Source organism: Gigantopelta aegis, chromosome 10 (assembly GCF_016097555.1).
Source record: "Gigantopelta aegis isolate Gae_Host chromosome 10, Gae_host_genome, whole genome shotgun sequence".
NCBI classification, from domain to species: domain Eukaryota; kingdom Metazoa; phylum Mollusca; class Gastropoda; order Neomphalida; family Peltospiridae; genus Gigantopelta; species Gigantopelta aegis.
The window spans coordinates 34746594-34766887 of NC_054708.1; the positions used below are offsets into that span (position 1 = coordinate 34746594).

The following is a 20294-nucleotide window of genomic DNA, read 5'->3' on the forward strand; positions in this document are numbered from 1 at the left end:
AGTCATTTCTGGCAGGCAACCTCAGTATTCCCATCCCAAAACACCATCCAATGAATGATTTCATTTCCGGAATGTCCGTTGGTCTATACTGAGGGGTGTAGGTTGGTGGGGTTTTTTTCTCTCGTTCTTGTTCTGCATAAATGTTTGTCTCGGTCACAATGTGTTTCCACATGTTCAAGTCCCAAAAAAGTTCAAAATAATCCAGTGCACCGGCTTCTTCTGGATGGACACAAAGCAGACAACGCCCTCTTTCTGAATAGGTTTGCTTTTGCCCTCTGAGAAAACTCCTCGGAAATCCATTCCTCATGGAAACCATCAAAATCGCAGTTTTCTTCGTCGGTATCGGATTCAAACAGCTCGTATATCCACTCTTCATTTGCATCTATCACAGTAAAACTATCGCCTACATAATTGTTTTCTGCTTCAATGTCACTCCCGTCGCTAGATGCATCCGCCATGACAGTTTTTGAAACAAAAAAAAATCGCGAAAAAATTCAATAAAAACTACAATATTTACCAACAAAACAATACCTTTCTCAGTTTAAAAATGGAGGTAAGCCAGAAGGAAGTGTGCTCTATTACCTACTGCGTGGAATTGTGGGATAACTTCCTTGAATATAAATAGATGAGGGATATCCCAAGGAATTCCCAAACTACACATGTATGTGTATCCCGAATGAAAAGTAGTATTACGCATGAGTACATGCCAAATGAAAAGAGTTAAAACTAGCCTGGTACATGACCTGAGGTGTGCATGGACACAGCCACTCAACCTCCTTTAAAACCAGCATGATACATATTGTATATACATGAACTGAGGGGTGTGCATGGACACAGTAACTCAACCTCCTATAAAACAAGCCTAATACATGTATATACATGACCTGAGGTGTGCATGGACACAGCCACTCAACCTCCTTTAAAACCAGCCTAGTATATACATGAAATGGCTACGTATATAGGACACAATAGAGACTGTTAAAAATAGGGTACATGAATTGTTTTGGCAGTACTTTTAGAATGTGTGTTAAATCAAAGTCTGGCACATGTATGTACATGGTGATTTTTGGAGCTACAAAGCATTGTTGTCCTTATTACATGTATTTCCACAGGATCTGCAACTTCATATAAAATTAGTTGTACTTTAGACCGTTGAAGTTTTGACAATAAATGACCTCCTTTTTCTATGTTTTGTGATTTATTTGAAAGTAGTTAGTAGTACTACTAAAACCCATTGGTGGACCCATTGTATAATTTTCAGTTTTAACCAATGCTTATAACATGCAAGGTCTTGGTTGATGCTATTCTGTTGAGGGAAAACACATCTAAACATCTTTTGCTGTTGATAAGCAAGCATAACATATCTGATGGTAGCAGCTTCAATACCAAACTTGCATGGGCAAAATCAACCTGCATTTTGGCAGCGTCAAGTTTAATCAATAGTATACATTTTTATTGTTACTTTTTTTCTGAATTGTAAATTAATAAATGATACAAGCATCAAACTCTTTAACTAAATTTATTCAGTAAGTGGCAATGAATAGCATTGCTCTTGTAATACTTTGTTCATGATGAAGCATGTTAATGTGAACATGTATGAAAATGACATGGACAGACATTATTGGCTTTATATATGCCAGTTCTGTATCTGTGTAAATGATGGGTCTATTCAACTTGGAAGTGACAATGCTTGCCATGAACGGTTGAATAAATATTAGGCAAACACTTGAACTATACTTTAATTCTTGGGTCATGTGCAACTCACAAGAACTGCAGGGCAAAAAGAGAATGTTCCCATTGGTATGTCATGATCCTGCCTGATACTTTTAGGTAATGTCTGGTATCCGTTCCATTTTCAGAGACAGAGAGCAGACACAGACAGTCTCGCGTGAAGATGGTCATAGAAAGTCTCCCTTCACCTGCATGATTTGCCAAAAGAAATTTCAGTATTCCTACAACCGCAATCGTCACATGAAGAGTGTTCACCAATTGTTGCTCAAATTTTCTTGTTCCACTTGTGGAAAACAGTTCAATCGAAAGGATAATCTGTATACACATATAAGAACTCATCAGTGGTAATGACTCAAAAAAACTCCTTCTTAAAAGGTCTACATGTATGAGGAATCCTACACACTGTGGATGTCAGGATAGACTTTTGTATTTTCTTCATCCTGTTGGCCCCATCAAATTATCTTTAAGTTAGGCTAGTGGATTTATGTTATGGCTGGAGTTGCAGAATCATATGATTTGGGTACTTGAGAATCAACAAAATTAGTGTTTTGAAATGTTGGTGTGTTTTGTTTGCTATTACATGAGTGATATTAAATTCTGGGACCAGTTTATACTTGTATGTAACTTATAATATAAGTTATATTGATACATATTAAGAAATGGCATATAAGAACATGCTACCCATTTACTGTCTACACTGATTACAGATTTGGAATTTTAAGTCTTGTCACAAATAAAACCTGTTGATCATATTTACAGGATATTAATTAAATGTGTTTTCAGGTATATATCGGGTTAAAGTCACCACATTTATTAAGCAGCTTTTTACCAGGGGCTAATTTTGTATAATTTCGAAAAGTAAATGAATTGTTATATAGCCAAGTTTAAGGTTAGTCAAAGTGCCGAGGTAGTCCTGCCCTGCATAAACAAATGCTAGTGTGTATATACAGTGAAACCTGACCAAACCGGAATCCTGTCAAAAATATTCGGTCTCTAGATCCTGTTTAGACCGCTGTCACTGTATATATGTACTAAATGTATGAACTCTTCATGTGAAATCCTGGGGTGTTTTTTTTTTGGGGGGGGTCCCTCTTCTCAAACTGGAATCTGTTTCATTCTTTATTGGATAAATAGTTTTAATAAATGTGTGGAACAAATCAGGTGTGCAATTGTTAATGTACAACTACTTAAGAAGTGGCATTCAGTGAAAATGGTGTGTCATTGTCATTATCAAGTTGCTAAAGAATGACTTATTGTGTTTCAGGATATCACAGCATGACAGAACAGGAACATATGCAAGACAGTTCCATAACGATTTAATGTGTCAGTTCTGTCGGAAGCAGTTTGCAGATATACGCAGTCTGGGTAGACACAAAGAATCGATTCACCAAAAGAAATTGCAATATTCGTGCAATATTTGCTTTAAAAAGTTTACTAGGAAGGACTATGTGGCCAAACACAAAAAGAAAGACCACTGATATGTCGTGCTGTGCTGTGAATAAATAAGTGCTCTAGAAATGTTGATGAAGAATACGTCATGACTAAACAAACACTATGTATGTTATGCAAACACTATGTTGGTATTGTGGAATATAAAACTTTAGTATATATTACTTTTGACGAATGATTTGAAACTTGTTTCTCTTTCTGTAAAGCTTTGTTAGGGGTCATTCAAAGTATTCAACATTTTCACAGTAGTACAAAGAATACTACTTTTCCTGTTTCTCTCCTCTCTCTCTCTCTCTCTCTCTCTCTCCCCCCCCCCCCCCAATACACACAGTAGTACATATCAACATTTCATTATAGAGCATTGCATAGGTCTAGGTTTTAGAGGATTAACTATAGACATACATAAGAATATGCATATTAGTGCATGTAACAGTTTATTACAGTGAAGCCCAGTATTCATTAGATTTAGAAATTAAAATGTCACCATTCACAACGATGATCTAGGCAGTTTAAAATAAAATTCAAATGTCACCATTCACATTGTTTTTGGTACTTCAAGTCACACATATTCTCATCCTAAAACAGCTCTTTTAGTTCAAAGTCGCACATTTAATATATCGAGGGGTTAGTGCCAGAACCACTTGTCTCCTTTCCACTTCAATCTGAGAAAACTGCACTGAAAACTTTGGAATGCACTTAAAAATCGGAAACTTAACTTGTGCTAAATATTTTGCTTTTAGATGCTAGCAGTTATTTGTTTTAGTATAAACCTTAAAAGTTTTGTCTGCTAATAATAATAAATCATGATGTAATTAAATGAAGAACTATTTAATTTATTCTGGCTCCTGGAACTTTAACACAAACAGCTCCAATCAGCATGCCAGAGCAAGCTATTTTATAAACAGTTTTTCTTACAGTCCAGCATATGTGACAAATTGTGTGAAATCTCAAGTCAAGAATAGTGTTATCTTGCAGTGAGTTCACGTGGCATACAGTAAACATTTAATTTCGCAGCAGCTCTGAGACACCTTATTGGGTCTGTGTTGTTAATACTTTGAAAATTTACTGGTGGCAGGAAGTAATTGTAAACAATAACAAATTATCTTTGGATGGCAAACACTGGAAAGGGTAATGGGTGTTTCCAGCTGTGTGCACAGTAACCTTATCCTACACTGAGATGGTAAATTGGGCTCCCTGGTATTGTAGCAGGTTGCTAGAAGCTCTTGACAACTTTAGAAAAACAATTTGTCAAACAAAGCAAAGCCTTAAAACTAGTTATAACAGATACATTTGTTATACTAATTATTACATGAAATGTAAGTATACTAATTATTACATGAAATGTAAGTTATCATACCAGTTATAAGAGATATTTATTATACTAATTAAACACTAAATGTAAGCTATCAGAGTAAACTGCACCATCTGTAGTGTTGAGCTACTGACTGAATTAATAATCAACCGTTAAGATAAGTTAATACGTTTAATGATTTTTAATACACAGTAATTTAACGAAACAAAATGAATACAGGGCCAGTAACTATATTCTGCATTTTTCTTTAAAAGTTTTCACTCGTTCTAAAGTGTGTACCTTTTGACATGTTCTAAAACAAAATTATGTTCTTCAACTTAATGATTTAAACAGCAATTTAGAGAGAATAAAATGACAAATATATTTACAAACAACGTGTAATGATTCCTAGCAGAATGCACATTTTAGTAGGTTTTACAAAAATCTCATCGTGTGTAAGATGTTTGCATGCAACATGGGTCAGATGTTACTAAAACAGTGTTTAAAAGTTATATGTGATAAAAACTTACTAAAATAATATGACATTAGCAAATAATTACCACAATTCTACTGTCCCTTAATTCATTTTGTTGAGTACATTTTAAATATGCAAGTAATACTACTAAAGGTACCTGTGTTGAAACCAAAATCTGTTGATTGATACACTTTAAATTGCACATATATGCACTGGCGTATCCGGGTAGCCAGGGATTGGGCACAAGAGGACCTTGTCTTCTCGAATATACCTCTTTTTTCACAATACCAACTTTTATAATGCATGTCACCCCATAAAATGTGTAAAAGCAGTGCCCTCTATCTCCACTCCATCCCCAATAAACAATCCTGGCTACCCTAATTAATATATATATATATATATATATATATATATATATATATATATATATTATACTTAATCACACACCAGATCAATGCTGATGACGAATGTATTAAACTGTATTTAGATATGTTTTACACCTGGTTTTATTGTACTTGTCTGACACCACATACCTGTAGTTGTGTTGAGTGTGTCATTAAATATAAAATTCATTTCTTTCTTATGTTTTTTTTAAACATGGCTCCCATATGCAACAACCTTAGTTAAAAATTATGATCTAGCTATATATATATATATGCCCCGTTTGTTGACTAGTTGGATATTGGCATGGATGGGAAAGAAATATTTAATGGCACGCCAGCACATGATATTTTTAATGCCTTCTAGCCTATACTTGAACAGACAAAAACGATTCCTAATAAAACTCGCCATTTTATTGACACTGGTACTCAAACAGGTTCCCTCCCATTCTGCCTACAACCCACTTTGCCTACACCCACTTTGCCTACACCCACTTTGCCTACGACCCAGTATGCCTACACTCAGTTTGCCTACAGTGTGAAAAAGTGACATCCCCAGTTCATAGTGGGACAATCCCTATTATTTTGTGTCTAAAACCAATATAAAAAATATTGTATTTCATAAACAATTAAGATTATAATGAACATAAGTAATGTAAGTGGGGCTTAGTTGTGCAAAGGTGATTTCATGCTCTTTATGGTGATTAGTATTGGTCCAATGATCCCATACTGTGATCTTTAATGTGATCAAAGTGAAATAGGATTAAAGTTAAACTTTGTACAAAATATTTGTTTACTATTTGTGAGGTCATTTTATAGTTTGTTTTTGTTATGTAATGTTAATCGTTTTTAAAATAAAATATGTGTTTGTCATATTATTTTGTCATGTTATTTTTATACATAGGGACCATACATGGAATGCTCCACTTTTAACTGGGGGTGCATCTTTTCATACTGAGTGCAGGCAAACTGGGTTGTAGGCAAAATGGGAGGACACCCTCAAACGTGTTATTCTTAGTAATACACTGTAGGCGAAACACAAATGGTCAACAGTCAAATTCACAAAATTAGATTTCATTGTTGATAATGTAAACATTTTGTAATAAAACATTTATCTGATAAAAATAATGTATCGATTTACTCAGGCAGCACATTTAACGTGTGGTACCTTGCATTTTATTTTAACAGCAAAACGTAGGGTGTCTCGTGGCATTTGAGATAAAATAAATGTGTTGATTAGAAATCCCCAATTTTGTAGAAAGTAAAGTTTGTATTTTAAAATTATGTCTTAAACAAATTTCAACCTCAGGTGAACTGTAGATGCATTGCAACTGTACATTAAATGGAATTAATTCACTGGGATAGTTTTAACATGGTATGTGCACAAATATTTCACAATTTGCGTGCTAATTATTAGAGTGATTATAAAAGTGTTTTGGTCATGTTGGATTCTGGTTTTATGTTCTACTTGTAGCACCAGTGTATAGTACACACAGGAGAAGGGCTGGTAGGTTTTTTACTATGGCTAGTGAATTATTAAAATCACCTATTCCATGTTCAGTGCATTGTTTTTTTTTAAACCCTCAAACTCTAGGCGTTTGGTGCTTGTGGATAGTTGTGTATCAAGTTTTAACTGTAATTTTTGTTCCCCTAAGAATTCAATATGGCAGAGGTGGGAAGGTGTGTGTGTCCTGTGATCGTGACTATTTGGATCTACAAAACAAAGCTGGCTATGACACAGCACAACTCGAAACGAATCCGGCAAGTCATGTCTTGAAATCTGAGCTGGATTATTATCGTCTTAAGCCAGTGTCTTTCCACAACGTTAATTTTCAATCCAGACCCCGGCAACCTGATCTGGAAGTTGTTTAAACCATAGTTATCATATGTCCTCTCTGTGAGGTATTTCGACACTTGATCTGTGAAATGCAAAAGGAAAATTGTTAATGGCATAGTGGCTGCTCCAACAAAACAGCGACAAGGTATCATTTATATGCACTTCCCCATTGACAAGAAAGTACATATCACAATCTTTAATGTACCAGTCCTGGGCACTGGTTGAAGTAAGATAAAAGGAGATGGGTCCACTAAGGGCAATCAATCATATATCCCATTGCATCTACCTGTACCACCGGCCTCGGTGGCGTCGTGGCAGGCCATCGGTCTACAGGCTGGTAGGTACTGGGTTCGGATCCCAGTCGAGGCATGGGATTTTTAATCCAGATACCGACTCCAAACCCTGAGTGAGTGCTCCGCAAGGCTCAATGGGTAGGTGTAAACCACTTGCACCGACCAGTGATCCATAACTGGTTCAACAAAGGCCATGGTTTGTGCTATCCAGCCTGTGGGAAGCGCAAATAAAAGATCCCTTGCTGCCTGTCGTAAAGAAGAGTAGCCTATGTGGCGACAGCGGGTTTCCTGTAAAAACAGTGTCAGAATGACCATATGTTTGACGTCCAATAGCCGATGATAAGATTAAAAATCAATGTGCTCTAGTGGCGTCGTTAAATAAAACAAACTTTACTTTACTTTTTACTACCTGTACCACTAAACTATGCTGACATGGGTGATATACTGCATGCGTGTACAGGAATGAACTACTCTACTAGTCTTATCATATATAAACTGCAAGTATATTGCGGTAACTGTAGATTAAAAATAAGACATTTTCAGGTATAGTTTCATGTTTTGATTGTCAATGTTTTGAAAACATTTTAATTTGTTAATTGAATAAAGATTGTTTATTAAAATATTTAATAAATTGATGTTATAATAATGATAACAGTGAATGCCATTAAGTACAATAAGACCAGGTGTAAAACATATCTAAATACAGTTTAATGCATTCGTCATCAGCATTGATCTGGTGCGTGATTAAGTATAATGTTTGTCTAATGCGCTCGTAGAATGATATACATGTACACACACATTTTATTTAAACACACTATAGCAGTAACCACTTTGTTATAATGACCAGAGATATCTCATCATTGGAACATCTGAAATGCTACAATTATTCCAGTTAATGTAGTAATATCTAGATATTTTAGCCCAGAAAAAATGAATGTGCATACATTTCAACTACTACAATGAACAATATTTATTATTAGTATGCATATTTATTTTATGCCATTTATATAAAGGGGTCGCTTCTTCTAACCAATTAGTTATAATATGAACTACCATGAACAGACTCCGATTTAAAGAAAAATACTTGACCTGTATCTACTAATTCATGTTCAACTATTTCAAATATTATATAATGTCTATAAAATATAAAGTTACAATCCTGTGCTGATGCCTTTGAAATAATATAAACTAATTTCCCTCTATGCTAACTAAATTAAAATATTTTATTGCGTATGGTCATAAAACATTTGTCATCTTTGGGCCGGCATCCTTTTTACAATAAACAATTCCCAGGCATTTTCATTTTAAATTGCAACTTAAATTTATTTCTTATATAATATTCAAATTGTCTACAAAATACAGACATAGATAGATCATAATTTTTAACTAAGGTTGTTGCATATGGGAGCCATGTTTAAAAAAAGAAAAAGAAAGAAAGAATGGAATTTTATATTTAATGACACACTCAACACAAAAAAGAAAGAAATGTTTTATTTAACGACGCACTCAACACATTTTATTTACGGTTATATGGCATCAGACATATTGTTAAGGACCACACAGATTTTGAGAGGAAACCTGTTGTCGCCACTACATGGGCTACTCTTTCCGATTAGCAGCAAGGGATCTTTTATTTGCACTTCCCACAGGCAGGATAGAACAAACCATGGTCTTTGTTGAACCAGTTATGGATCACTGGTTGGTGCAAGTGGTTTACACCTACCCATTGAGCCTTGCGGAGCACTCACTCCGGGTTTGGAGTCTGTATCTGGATTAAAAATCTCATGCCTCGACTGGGATACGAACTCAGTACCTACCAGCCTGTAGACCGTTGGCCTAACCACTACACCACCGAGGCCGGTCACTCAACACAACTACTGGTATGTGGTTAATGACCACAAGTATATTTTAGAGAGGAAACTATGGGCAACTATATTTTTATTAGCACCAAGGGATCTTTAATATATGCATCATCCCACAGACAGGATAGTAGGCCTACATATTATGGTCTGTAACACCAGTTGTGAAGCATTGGCTGGAATGAGAAATAGTCCAATGATTCCACTAACAGGCATCGATCCTAGACTGACCGTACACCAGGCCAGCACTTTACTACTGGGCTATGTCCTGCCCCCGGCAAATTAATTTAATTATATTATTTTTTCTCTAATACATATAGTAACTATTCAGACTAAAATAAGGGAAAACAACTTTTCTGTTTAACTAGTTTCTCTGTCTCTGTTCAGTTAATATTTTCTCAACTGCGTGTTTCTTCTGTAGAACTAAATGAACTCTGCAATCACTTCTGATTAAACTATTTGCGGCATTTATTCAGCAACTAGTTAACAACACACACATTTTACCACATTCCAGATGTCTAAGAACTAAACACTTCCAGCCCTTCCACCACCACCACATCCAGCTGAATAAGATGGTGAAATCATGATCATTATAATGAGGCATGTCATTTGAAGGGGGAAATGTCCTAATTTGATGACACCTGGAAACTGCTTGCTGTCCAATATGACCTTGGCTTTGCTGTCATTTGAAAAAAAATAATGCACTCGTCTGGCAGATGTTGGCTCCAGTGGCAAAGTGACTGTGTATATCAGGGTTTCTTTGCTGGCACCACAGTTGTTTGTCTCCAGTTGGATGTCAAAACAATCTTTATAATTTTCTGCCTCAAGCGGCTTTAGTAAGTTGTAAATCTTGCTTCTAGAAATTTGTTCCAGCTCTGGCAGTCTTTGTTGAACATGTCATAAAATGTCTTCCAGCCGAATGCCACAACTTATGCCTTCTCATCTTCGTGCGTGGGTTTGACATCCAATAGCCGATGATTAATTAATCAATCAATGTGCTGCAGTGGTGTCGTTAAACAAAACAAACTTCGTGCATGGGCTGCATAACCATGAATTTTCATGAACTCCATCATAACATTCAGCGGCTCTTGACATTTTTGTTGCATGGGAATGGGTCCAGTCTTTTTGTACATAAACATTCCTTCAACAGGATCACTGACATTCCCCACATTCCTCCTTTGCTTTACAAGTCTGGTGAGTTGAGATTTCAGCTCAGTGAAATCAACCAATACGTAGTTTTTTTGTAGCACAATACACAGAAGAGGGAATATCTGTAAAAGTTCACAAATTAAATTTTCTCTTTTGTCTTCATCCAAATCAAAATGTTTCGCAGGCAGTGCTGCAGACGTGTGTCTTTGTAATTCACAAAACTCTGAAGCTGTTGCAATGACAGAGGGGAAAACAGAATATCCATTTTTCTTCGCTTCCAGAACATTTGTGATGGCCTGATTCCACGACAGTCCCAAGAGAATTTAATGTGCATAATTTATATGCATCACATTTTGTCAGCTTGTTGAAATGTCTGCTTCTGTGCTCAGATCCAAGCTTGAATATTAATTTCAAAAGTGGCTTTTCGGAGTATGGCAATAGCTTTTGTCATTAGCTCCAATTTCTTCTGGCATGATTTCAGCATTATTTCCAAAGAAATTGTGTTCACCATAACCATGGACAAAACTGATCAACCCATCCTTCAATTTGTTAATACTTCTGTCTGCATTCATTAACAATTCAGTGATTTTGGCACCCTTTCGTTCGAATAAGCAGTTTGTTAATGCTTCTCCCTCAGTGTCTTGAAATCTTTGTAAGCGATTGTGTGACATCCGACAAAGACTTCATGAAATCACCATGAGAAGTTACATCATCTGTTAGCAGGCCATCAATCCTAAGTGCATGAGTGAAAAATGACACCACTGGTATTTGCTGTTCACAGACGTGACATTTTTTTGACACTTTATTCAGTAATGCTGTAGGTGCCGCAATAGTCTGATCTGGAAGAGGTGTGAGTATCATCTTTCACATCATCAATAATGGGCATGTCACCACAATCAACAGCTGCAACCTGAAATCACAGATTTAAAAAAAATATATAAAAAATTTCTTCAGTAATAATATAATATAGAGAGATGGTTCATTGCTGCTAAAATGTTGCATTAAAAATTACTATTATATTGTAGATACAGAAATGCATTTAAATTTGTTTATACAAATGATAATAATTTTGGAAATTGGGTCCAGTGAATTACCCAAATTAATAATTTAATTATTTTTGTTAAACATTCATTATCTCGTATACCCAGTCTATCTCTCTACGTATTTTTTGTTTAATGATACAGAGAGGAAGGGAAACATCAGTTTTTTGTTAATTTAAGTTCAGAAAAACCTTAATTTTGCCTAAATACACAAGAAATAAATGACTAGATATTTTTTTGTATGGCTATGCATACACATTCACACCAATTTTCACTTGGGACTGCTGGAAATTGTCTCACCTATGGTCGTAATTTAATGAAAGACAAAAGTGTAGCAGCACCGGGTTTCTGGGTTTTTTTTCCCTCTTTTGCCATGTCGAAGATGGCTGAAACAAGTTGATTTAACACTGCTTTGTTGCTTATCACTACATTTGTAATATACTTTTGTAATGTACATGTTTGTAAAGAAAGTGGCAAGACTTCCCATTTTCAAAGATTCACATTATTTGTAGCATATGGGAACCAAGTTCTTTACTTTATTGCAAGTCTCCACTTGAAGGTATTCAATAAAAATTGTTAAACAAATCCATGTTTGGTTATTTATTCACTTTAAAAAAACATTTTTTTATATATATAATTTTTTATTATAAAGTCATCTAATTTGTTGCCTAGAAAGGACAGGACAGGACAGTGATCAAAAACAAGACAACTAATCAATGTGCAAAACATTCGGTCTGAATACTGTGATTTAATTATGGATAGAATAGTTGTATAAAATCAATTGCATAAAATAGAAATATGTGCTTGTGCTTGAGTTAGTGTGCTGTGTGTATGTGTGAGAGAGAGAGAGAGAGAGAGAGAGAGAGAGAGAGAGAGAGAGAGAGAGAGAGAGAGAGAGAGAGAGAGAGAGAGAGAGAGATGTACATACACCCATCATCAGGTGACATGCATACTCGGAGTCTCAAGGACACATTTCTTGACCCTTGTAGACTTCTACTTTTGTTGAGGTGTATAGTACTTTGTTCATCTATATTTTCCAGTTTCTAAGTCCTAAATTATTATGTTTCAGGGTAACATCAAAATCAGCTGGAGTACTTGGAAAGCCATGGCAGTACCGGTGTTATTCATGTTGCAAAGATTTTGCTAATATTCGCAATTTGACTAGACATGAAGAATCAGTGCACCAAAAGAATTTCAAGTTTACTTGTGATGTTTGTCTTAAAACATTTTGTCGCCATGACAACATGATGAGACATAAAAAGAGTCACAAGTCACCTTGATGTAACAAGAATATATGCTATCTGTGTTGAATTCTACAAATAAAGGAAGTTCCCACACAAAACAACATGCATTACTTGAAATATTTACTCCAGATGACTTGCCAAAATTGGCACCCTTTCGGTTTTTTTTTTAGGGGGTGGGGGATTACCTCAGATTATTGTCAGCTTTTGTTGCATATTCTAGTTCTAGTGAGAAACAAAATCAATTTTAATGTTCAAAATATTTGGTAAACTATGTAGTAATGATTAAAGTTGTGCTGGGAATAAATCTATTATGTCACTGTGAATGTCTAAAATATTGTTGCCACTTACAAGATATAACATGGCAGTATCTAAATAAATCTGAAAATGTGGTTTATCAGGTTCATGCATGGTGCCACAGAAATGAACTTGTAGTAGGTAAATTTACACTAACTGACAATGTCATATTGTACATTATTGTATCATACAATTAGCATTGTTCTACCATATCTTTGACTGAACAATTGTGTTCATTTTCCATAGAATTGTGCCAGTTGGGAACACACCATGAAATTAATTTAGCTTCAAATAAAGATGTATGCATTTGATTTTTATTGTTGATTACATATCATATTGATCTTATGTCTTTCAAGTCAATTTCAATAGGGTGGTTTTGCCAAAATCAGAAATGAAAAATAGTATCATTGAATTATATGTATTTAACCATGAGATTCCAGAAAATATAAAAGGCAGTCCCTGTCATGTGGCATTGCTACAGATCCAGGTAATAGTCAACTGTTAACATTTGAAGCCATTCGAACTGAGCTTCCTTAACGAGCTGCTCCATTCTGTGTCTTTCAGAACTGGTATTGCCAGCGGACACAGAATGCTGGCTGATGCTGAAACCGATGGGAAATCTGCTACAGTGTGTGGCATTTGTCACAAGCAGTTCATATATTCCTATGATCTCGCTCGCCACCATCGCACAGTGCACCTCAACATGGCCATGTTCTCATGCGAAATCTGTGGGAAAACCTTTAACAGGAAGGACAATCTAACTCGACATTACAAGTCTCACATCCGTTAGGCATTGCTTGGATATGTAGTCAGTGAATACAAGATTGTGCTTCATGGAAATGTGTAGTTGGATCAATCTTTTAAAGCTGTAATTTCAAGTTGACTTTTAATACTAAAGTGTTGTCTTCCAGTTTACCTTTTATCAGCTAGGTTACATAACAATTAATTGTCTTTATGAGTCTTGTGAGAGCATCCTACATTTCAGTGCTTTGTCATACAATCAAATGTGTCTGGTGTATTAAAGTATTCTATACATTGTACCAAAGAGGCAGCATTGAGACTTGTTTGATATATCAAGACATTTGATATGAGTTGTTTCAGAACATATCTTAACAAGCAAAAGTGGGTTGGATACATTTTTAATTAAGTTGTAATGATATTTAATGGACACAAAATTTAATGCAGTCTATTTCTTGCATATCCTCAAAAACGAGGTTTAAAACTAATTTAAACATCTGTTCCAGCTACAACTTATTTACTGTGCTTATGCATCACAGTTTCACATTAACTTGTATGTCATAGCTATCAATTTTCATTGTGTTTGGTTGGATGGTATGGTTATGGTGACAGGGTCTTCACATCAGAGCAGCCAATCATTTCTCTAAAATAGCATTACACAAGTGTTACATAAATAATGAATATGTCCTCACCAATGAATGTGTAAGAAATTGTAATAAAATATGGCATTGAGACATCTGGTATATCAAGGCATTGCACTAAAAAGATGGCATTGAGACTAGTCTGGTGTATCAAGGCATTTGATGATGTCTGTTCATTAAAATATGAGTGATATTGCATGGGGGCAGGAAAAATGCAGCGTTAAGACAGCTATATGATGTTGCATCACCAGGCTTGTAGGTTTTGTGATTGTCAGACTTAATTCAAATCTGCTGATTAGGGGGCCGCCAGTGATGGAATTGGCAACAAGACTACACTGTTAAGTAGCTCCAGTTAATTAAGGAGAAGCAATTTATTACTTGATAATAATGGGAACGTAACTGTTATTTACTATACAGAATTTTTTTTTTTTTTTTATCATCCATGTTTAGAAGTTTAACATTACATACATTTGAAGTTACAAATCTGTTATCTTTAAAAAAAAAAAAATATTGTCTTTAAAAAAAATATTTTATTGTATCACTGAATAAACTGGTAATGGCAAACTGTTTCTATCATTACTTAATTTTTAGGCAATGTCTGCAATTAGATTTTCACCTGCTACTGAAATTGTTTTTATCAAGCATGTTTGATTTTATTGCAAATGAACTTGATTATATGCAGGCTTTCTGTCAGAAAAACATTTTGAGGGGATGTAATGAAACAAGGCCATATGTGCCCCTATTAGGTGGTTAATGGGTTTGAAAGGTTTTGAAATTGAAATTAACGTTTCATGTTCTTTAGCAAATTTTAAACAGCAGTTCTTTTAAGTGATTTTGTTTTTGGGTTTTTTAATTACAAAAATACATCTATGGAAAGATATCCACCAACTGACCTCCACCCCACCATAAATTAGAAAAAAGGGGACCTCGTCCTAAAACTAACACTGAACTAACTAACCATAAAGCTAACCCTAAACTTAAAACTAACCAATAGGAGGGCAACAGTTGGATATTTTGTCTGCTGGTGTAGCAAACACATGATTCAAAATTAGCAACCTCCCAACAACATCTGACATCAATGTTTAGGACATACCAGCACAAAAAATGCATGAACTCTTGGATGTCAAACTTGAGACATTGACAACGAAATCAATTATTGCATATTGCATGAAAGTATCTTCTTCTTCGTCTTTTTTCTCTCTCTCTATATATATATTTATTTCTGGACAACTTGACCATCTATATCTAAGCCTGAAAAGTTCTGCTAAAAATGTTTCTGTCTTCAGAAAACATATTTAAAAAAACAAAAACATTTTAAAATGAAAATTATATTAGTGTTGAAGAAAATGGATGGTGGTGTGTGACCTTGAGTTGCTCATCTTTTGTTACAGTGTTACTCTTAGGTGTGGCAGCTGATTTGCATACATGAATAATTGAACATTCTTCTTTTTGTATCAATTTTACAGCTGACCTGCTTTAAAACGTAATAAACATGTACACTGTATATAATCATATTGACCTGTAGACTTTGAAATTTGTGAAATGGTGATATGGCATGCTCATATATAAAATGATATGCACACATACAAATTAATTGCTCATCAGAGCATTGAGCATTTTACTACATAAAAATACTACAAATTCCTGAAAATTGAATTTATTTTGATTTCAGATCAGTTGGAAACACTTGGAAAATGGCTATTATATCAAGTGCCTTGGATGATAAGCGAGTTTATGTGTGCTCGATATGTAGCCAGCGGTTTACAGATCGCAGTAATCTCCGCAGACACCACAAAACAGTTCACCAGCAAAAAGAGGCTTTCAGATGTCACTGTTGTGGCAAAGTTTTCAACAGAAAAGACAATTTATTACAACATTTGAACTGTAAAAGGAAGGGCTGTTTTCCTAAATATCCTCCAGTGAACTGATGTTTTTACTTCTTTTTTTTAACTGTAAGAAAAGAAGGAAAAGTGGTGCAGGAGTGAGATGGGGCTATCCCCTAAAGCTTAAAGGGACAGACCCTGGTTTCAACCCGTGAAAATTAACACTAACTTTAGTTAATCTACAAACCTATAACAAATTTGGATACAGTTACAAATGAGTGAAACATGAGTCTGTGACTTTGAAATGGTGAAATACCCTCTAAAAATAGACTAAAAGTAGATTCCATAACTCTTACTTCTCAGACGCACGTGCGTTTTTAAAAATATGAGAAATGCATTTTGTGACATTAAAACACCGGGATGACCAAAAACACTTCGAATGTACAGAAATGGATAATCTAAACCAAAAAAATCTAAGTAAAGTATGATTTCAGTTATCAAAAACGGCTCTAATAGTAAAAAATATGCCTTAGTGTTTAAAAACTAGGGTATGTCCCTTTAAGGAACATTTAGTTTTGATTACATCTTTTATTTTTAATAAATTTTCTACCATTTTGATCTGATCTGATCATTTCATTGCCCCATGGAAATAACTCAAAATATCAGTATGCCAGAACATTTTCTTTAATACTGTTTATTTGATTTGGGTATAGATTTGTGGTCCATGATGCCCTTTACCTTGAGGTGATCTATTTTCATCCTAAGTTTCAATGTTTTTACCCAAACACTCTCCACTCCCCCCCCCCCCCCCCCCCCCCCCCCCCCCCCCCCCCCCCCCCCCAATGTCTTCACTGGGTAAAGGCAGGTGATCACTTCCTTTCCCCTTATATATATATATATATATATATATATATATATATATATATATATATATAATAATGCACAAGTTTAAAACTGTAATAAAATGGTTTTTTAAAATAAGCTATGCACAAAGATCAGATGCTCGAAATTAACTTTTAGGTTTTCAAACTGTTAGCTATTAAGTGTATAGACTAAACCTGTTTGTTGCATCTATTCATGGATTTTGGTAGGCACAAATATTTTCAGAATTTGTTTTTTTAAATGATCGTCCACAATTGTCCATTGACAGTTGTCCACATTTTCGCAAACATATGATACAAAGACTACTTTTTGCAATCTTCCTCCCCCTCTTAAACTTGTAGTACTAATGTTGAATTTACAAGGGATATTTTTATCGTCTTTTTTTTGTTTTTGTTTTTTTTCACTTCAAAGGCATATATTGGCATTGATCCCTCACCACCACTCCAGCTTACAGTTGCACACTTATGAAAATGTTGATAATGATGAATAACCCCATTTATATAACTTTTTGCTACACCAATAAATGAAAATAAAACCTCAGTCTTTTTTTTTTTTTTTTTTGTCATTCATTAGGTTGAAGTAAGTTTATGTGTCAAGAGAAGTAAAACTTTGTTTTATAGTTTGCAGTGTACAATTTTGTCATACTTCTTTTTTATTGCCATGAATATGTAGCCTGTCTGTTCAAACGCTGCTAATGATTTTTAATTTACCAGTGCTTGATTGTCGTTAAACCTTCATATCCTTTCCTTTTATTGCTTAATATGTAACAGTGGCATAGGAAGGTGCCAAAGTGGTTGTGTGGGGTGGGGGGGGGGGGGGGTGGCACACATATATAAACCATACTGGATCAAGAAAGGGTGGCACATGCTCCCCTCCCCCGTTTCCTACGCCAGTGTGTAACACGGTATGCATTTGTACACATGATGATTGGTTCTTTAAGTGGTATAGCTAGTAGTGTGTTGCTCTCTGAGGTTGGAGTCCGTTTGGCATCTCATGTGAATCGGCTTAATGTACCTCTTTGACATGCTCTGCTTTTCAGATCCGACGGGAACAGGAATACCCTTCCCAATAGGACTGATCAGTGGGGCACTGCTCTGGAAGGGCTCTCAGACAATGTCTGTGAGAGGTGTGGTAAATGTTTCACCACGCGGGGCAATCTGCTGAGACACACCCAGAGTCTGCACCAGCAAGTGACGTACACCTGTCCTGCGTGTGGTAGGAAGTTCAACCAGAAGAGCAATCTGATGCGCCACATAAAGCTTAACTGTAGAGCCTTCAAACGTTTTGTTGTAAATACGTGATCTAAACACAAACTGGAAAGGTGATCACAAAACAGTTGACCTATTGTCATCAGCGATCATTGGTGCTAGTTGTGATTTTTTGGAATTTGTGTGTGTGTGTGTGTGTGTATTGATGTATGAATATCTATATATTGTATGTATGTCTGGTTTGACTATTACATACATTGATATTAATGCACTGGCACAGGGGATAATTAAATCCTTTCTGGCCTCACAAATAGTCTCATGCCGTTGCTGGGACTTGAACCTGTGGCACTGAATTGCCCACAAATTGTAGAAATTCCACGATATGTTCTGAGCTGTCGAGATGTATGTATGTGTGTGGGCAGGACATAGACCAGTGGTAAAGCGCTTGATGCACGATCGGTTTGGGATCGATTCCTGTCGGTAGGCCCATTGAGCTATTTCTTGTTCCAACCACTGCACCACAACTGGTATATTAAAGGCTGTGGTATGTACTATCCTCTCTGTGGGATGGTCATATTAAAGATCCCTTGCTGCTAATGGAAAAATGTAGTGGGTTTCCTCTCTAAGACAATGTCAGAATTACCAAATGTTTGACATCTAATAGCTGATTATTGATAAATCAATGTGCTCTAATTAAACAAAACAGACTTTTTTTTTCTGGGTTTTTTTTTCTTTACCAGGTATTATTAACATTACTGTACTAAAAAGACCTTGGTGTTTTCTGAATGGACAAAAAGCCTGTTGTGTCCAAATCATTGAGGTCTAAAGCCTTGTCTGTGTAATTGTCTGTTAGCCTTGTTAGTGTTGTGATTAATTTTGTTACACATGTGCACATTACAAGATTTTGTATTCCTCATAAACAACAATGGAATGTTATTGACAGTTAAACCAGGAATTATTATATTATATTTCAATAAAAATACAACACTCAATTATGCAGTTGTATTTTGGCTTAAGACCTTGATAGTGCATAGTGCTCGCAGTCGGTATAGGATCGGTATGGGCCCATTGGGTTATTTCACATTCTAGCTAGTGCATAGTGCTCGCAGTCGGTATAGGATCGGTATGGGCCCATTGGGTTATTTCACATTCTAGCTAGTGCACCATGACTGGTATATCCTGTCAATGGGATGGTACAAATAAAAGATCCATTGCTATTAATGGGAAAAAGTAACATGTTTCCTCCCTAAGGACTATAGATGTATGTCGAAATTACCAAATGTTTGACATCAAATAGCCGATAATTAATAAATCAATGTACTCTAGTAGTGTCGTTAAACAAAACAAACTTTAACTTTAATATTGCATTATACTTTATTCATCTGGTACTATGCTTTTAATTTATAATTAAACATTTAAATTTATGTGTTCTACTCTTTATTTCTGGAGTGAACATCTTTGTTTTGTTTTCAACTGTTTATGAATATGACTTGAATACATGATCATGTGTTTTTGTTGTCAGTGAATACAACTACATTAATTAGAGGAAATAGACAACAGTGATACATGGCACACACTCAGTTTGAATCATAATTCTAATACCTAGATTTATCTTAATTACAGACAGAATATAAGATGCTCACCTTTGAGTGACGCCGAGGATGTATTTTGTTTGTGTTTCAAAGCATGGAGTTTGTCAGTTATATGGATGAGGGTGTATGTGTGGATTGTTTCATGTTGCTGTTACATTTATAAAATAATCTTTATATGACTAAACGTATGCAGAAGATAATAACTGCAATTCAGTCGCCTATTATTTATTTATTGATATTTGTATTGTATGTACTGTATTCATTATCTACATATTTTACATGGTTTTCTACAACGTATTGTCGATTAAGCATTTTAAAATTTGAGTTTAGCTTTTCAGCATATTTCAGTTATTGAAGCCAAACTATTC

At 35.3% G+C, this 20294-nt stretch overlaps 1 protein-coding gene across 16 annotated transcripts in view; it reads left to right on the forward strand.

The window, feature by feature from the left end:
- Positions 1–20294, forward strand: part of LOC121382587 (GDNF-inducible zinc finger protein 1-like) — a 98365-nt gene that overhangs the window by 33507 nt on the left and 44564 nt on the right. The window contains exons 5-6 of one of the 16 annotated variants that reach the window (XR_005959186.1): positions 13607–13910; positions 16094–16231. The exons of 9 other annotated variants lie outside the window; for them this stretch is intronic. Coding sequence is in view for 5 of the 7 variants with exons in the window: in XM_041512089.1 (XP_041368023.1) it covers positions 16094–16349 (256 nt within the window). In the remaining 2 variants the exon portion in view is untranslated. Of the gene's footprint in view, positions 1–1859; positions 7469–12573; positions 13570–13606; positions 16060–16093; positions 16546–20294 lie in introns of those variants that run through there. 6 more of the 16 variants (XR_005959187.1, XM_041512089.1, XM_041512095.1 and 3 more) reach the window with 6 other exon arrangements.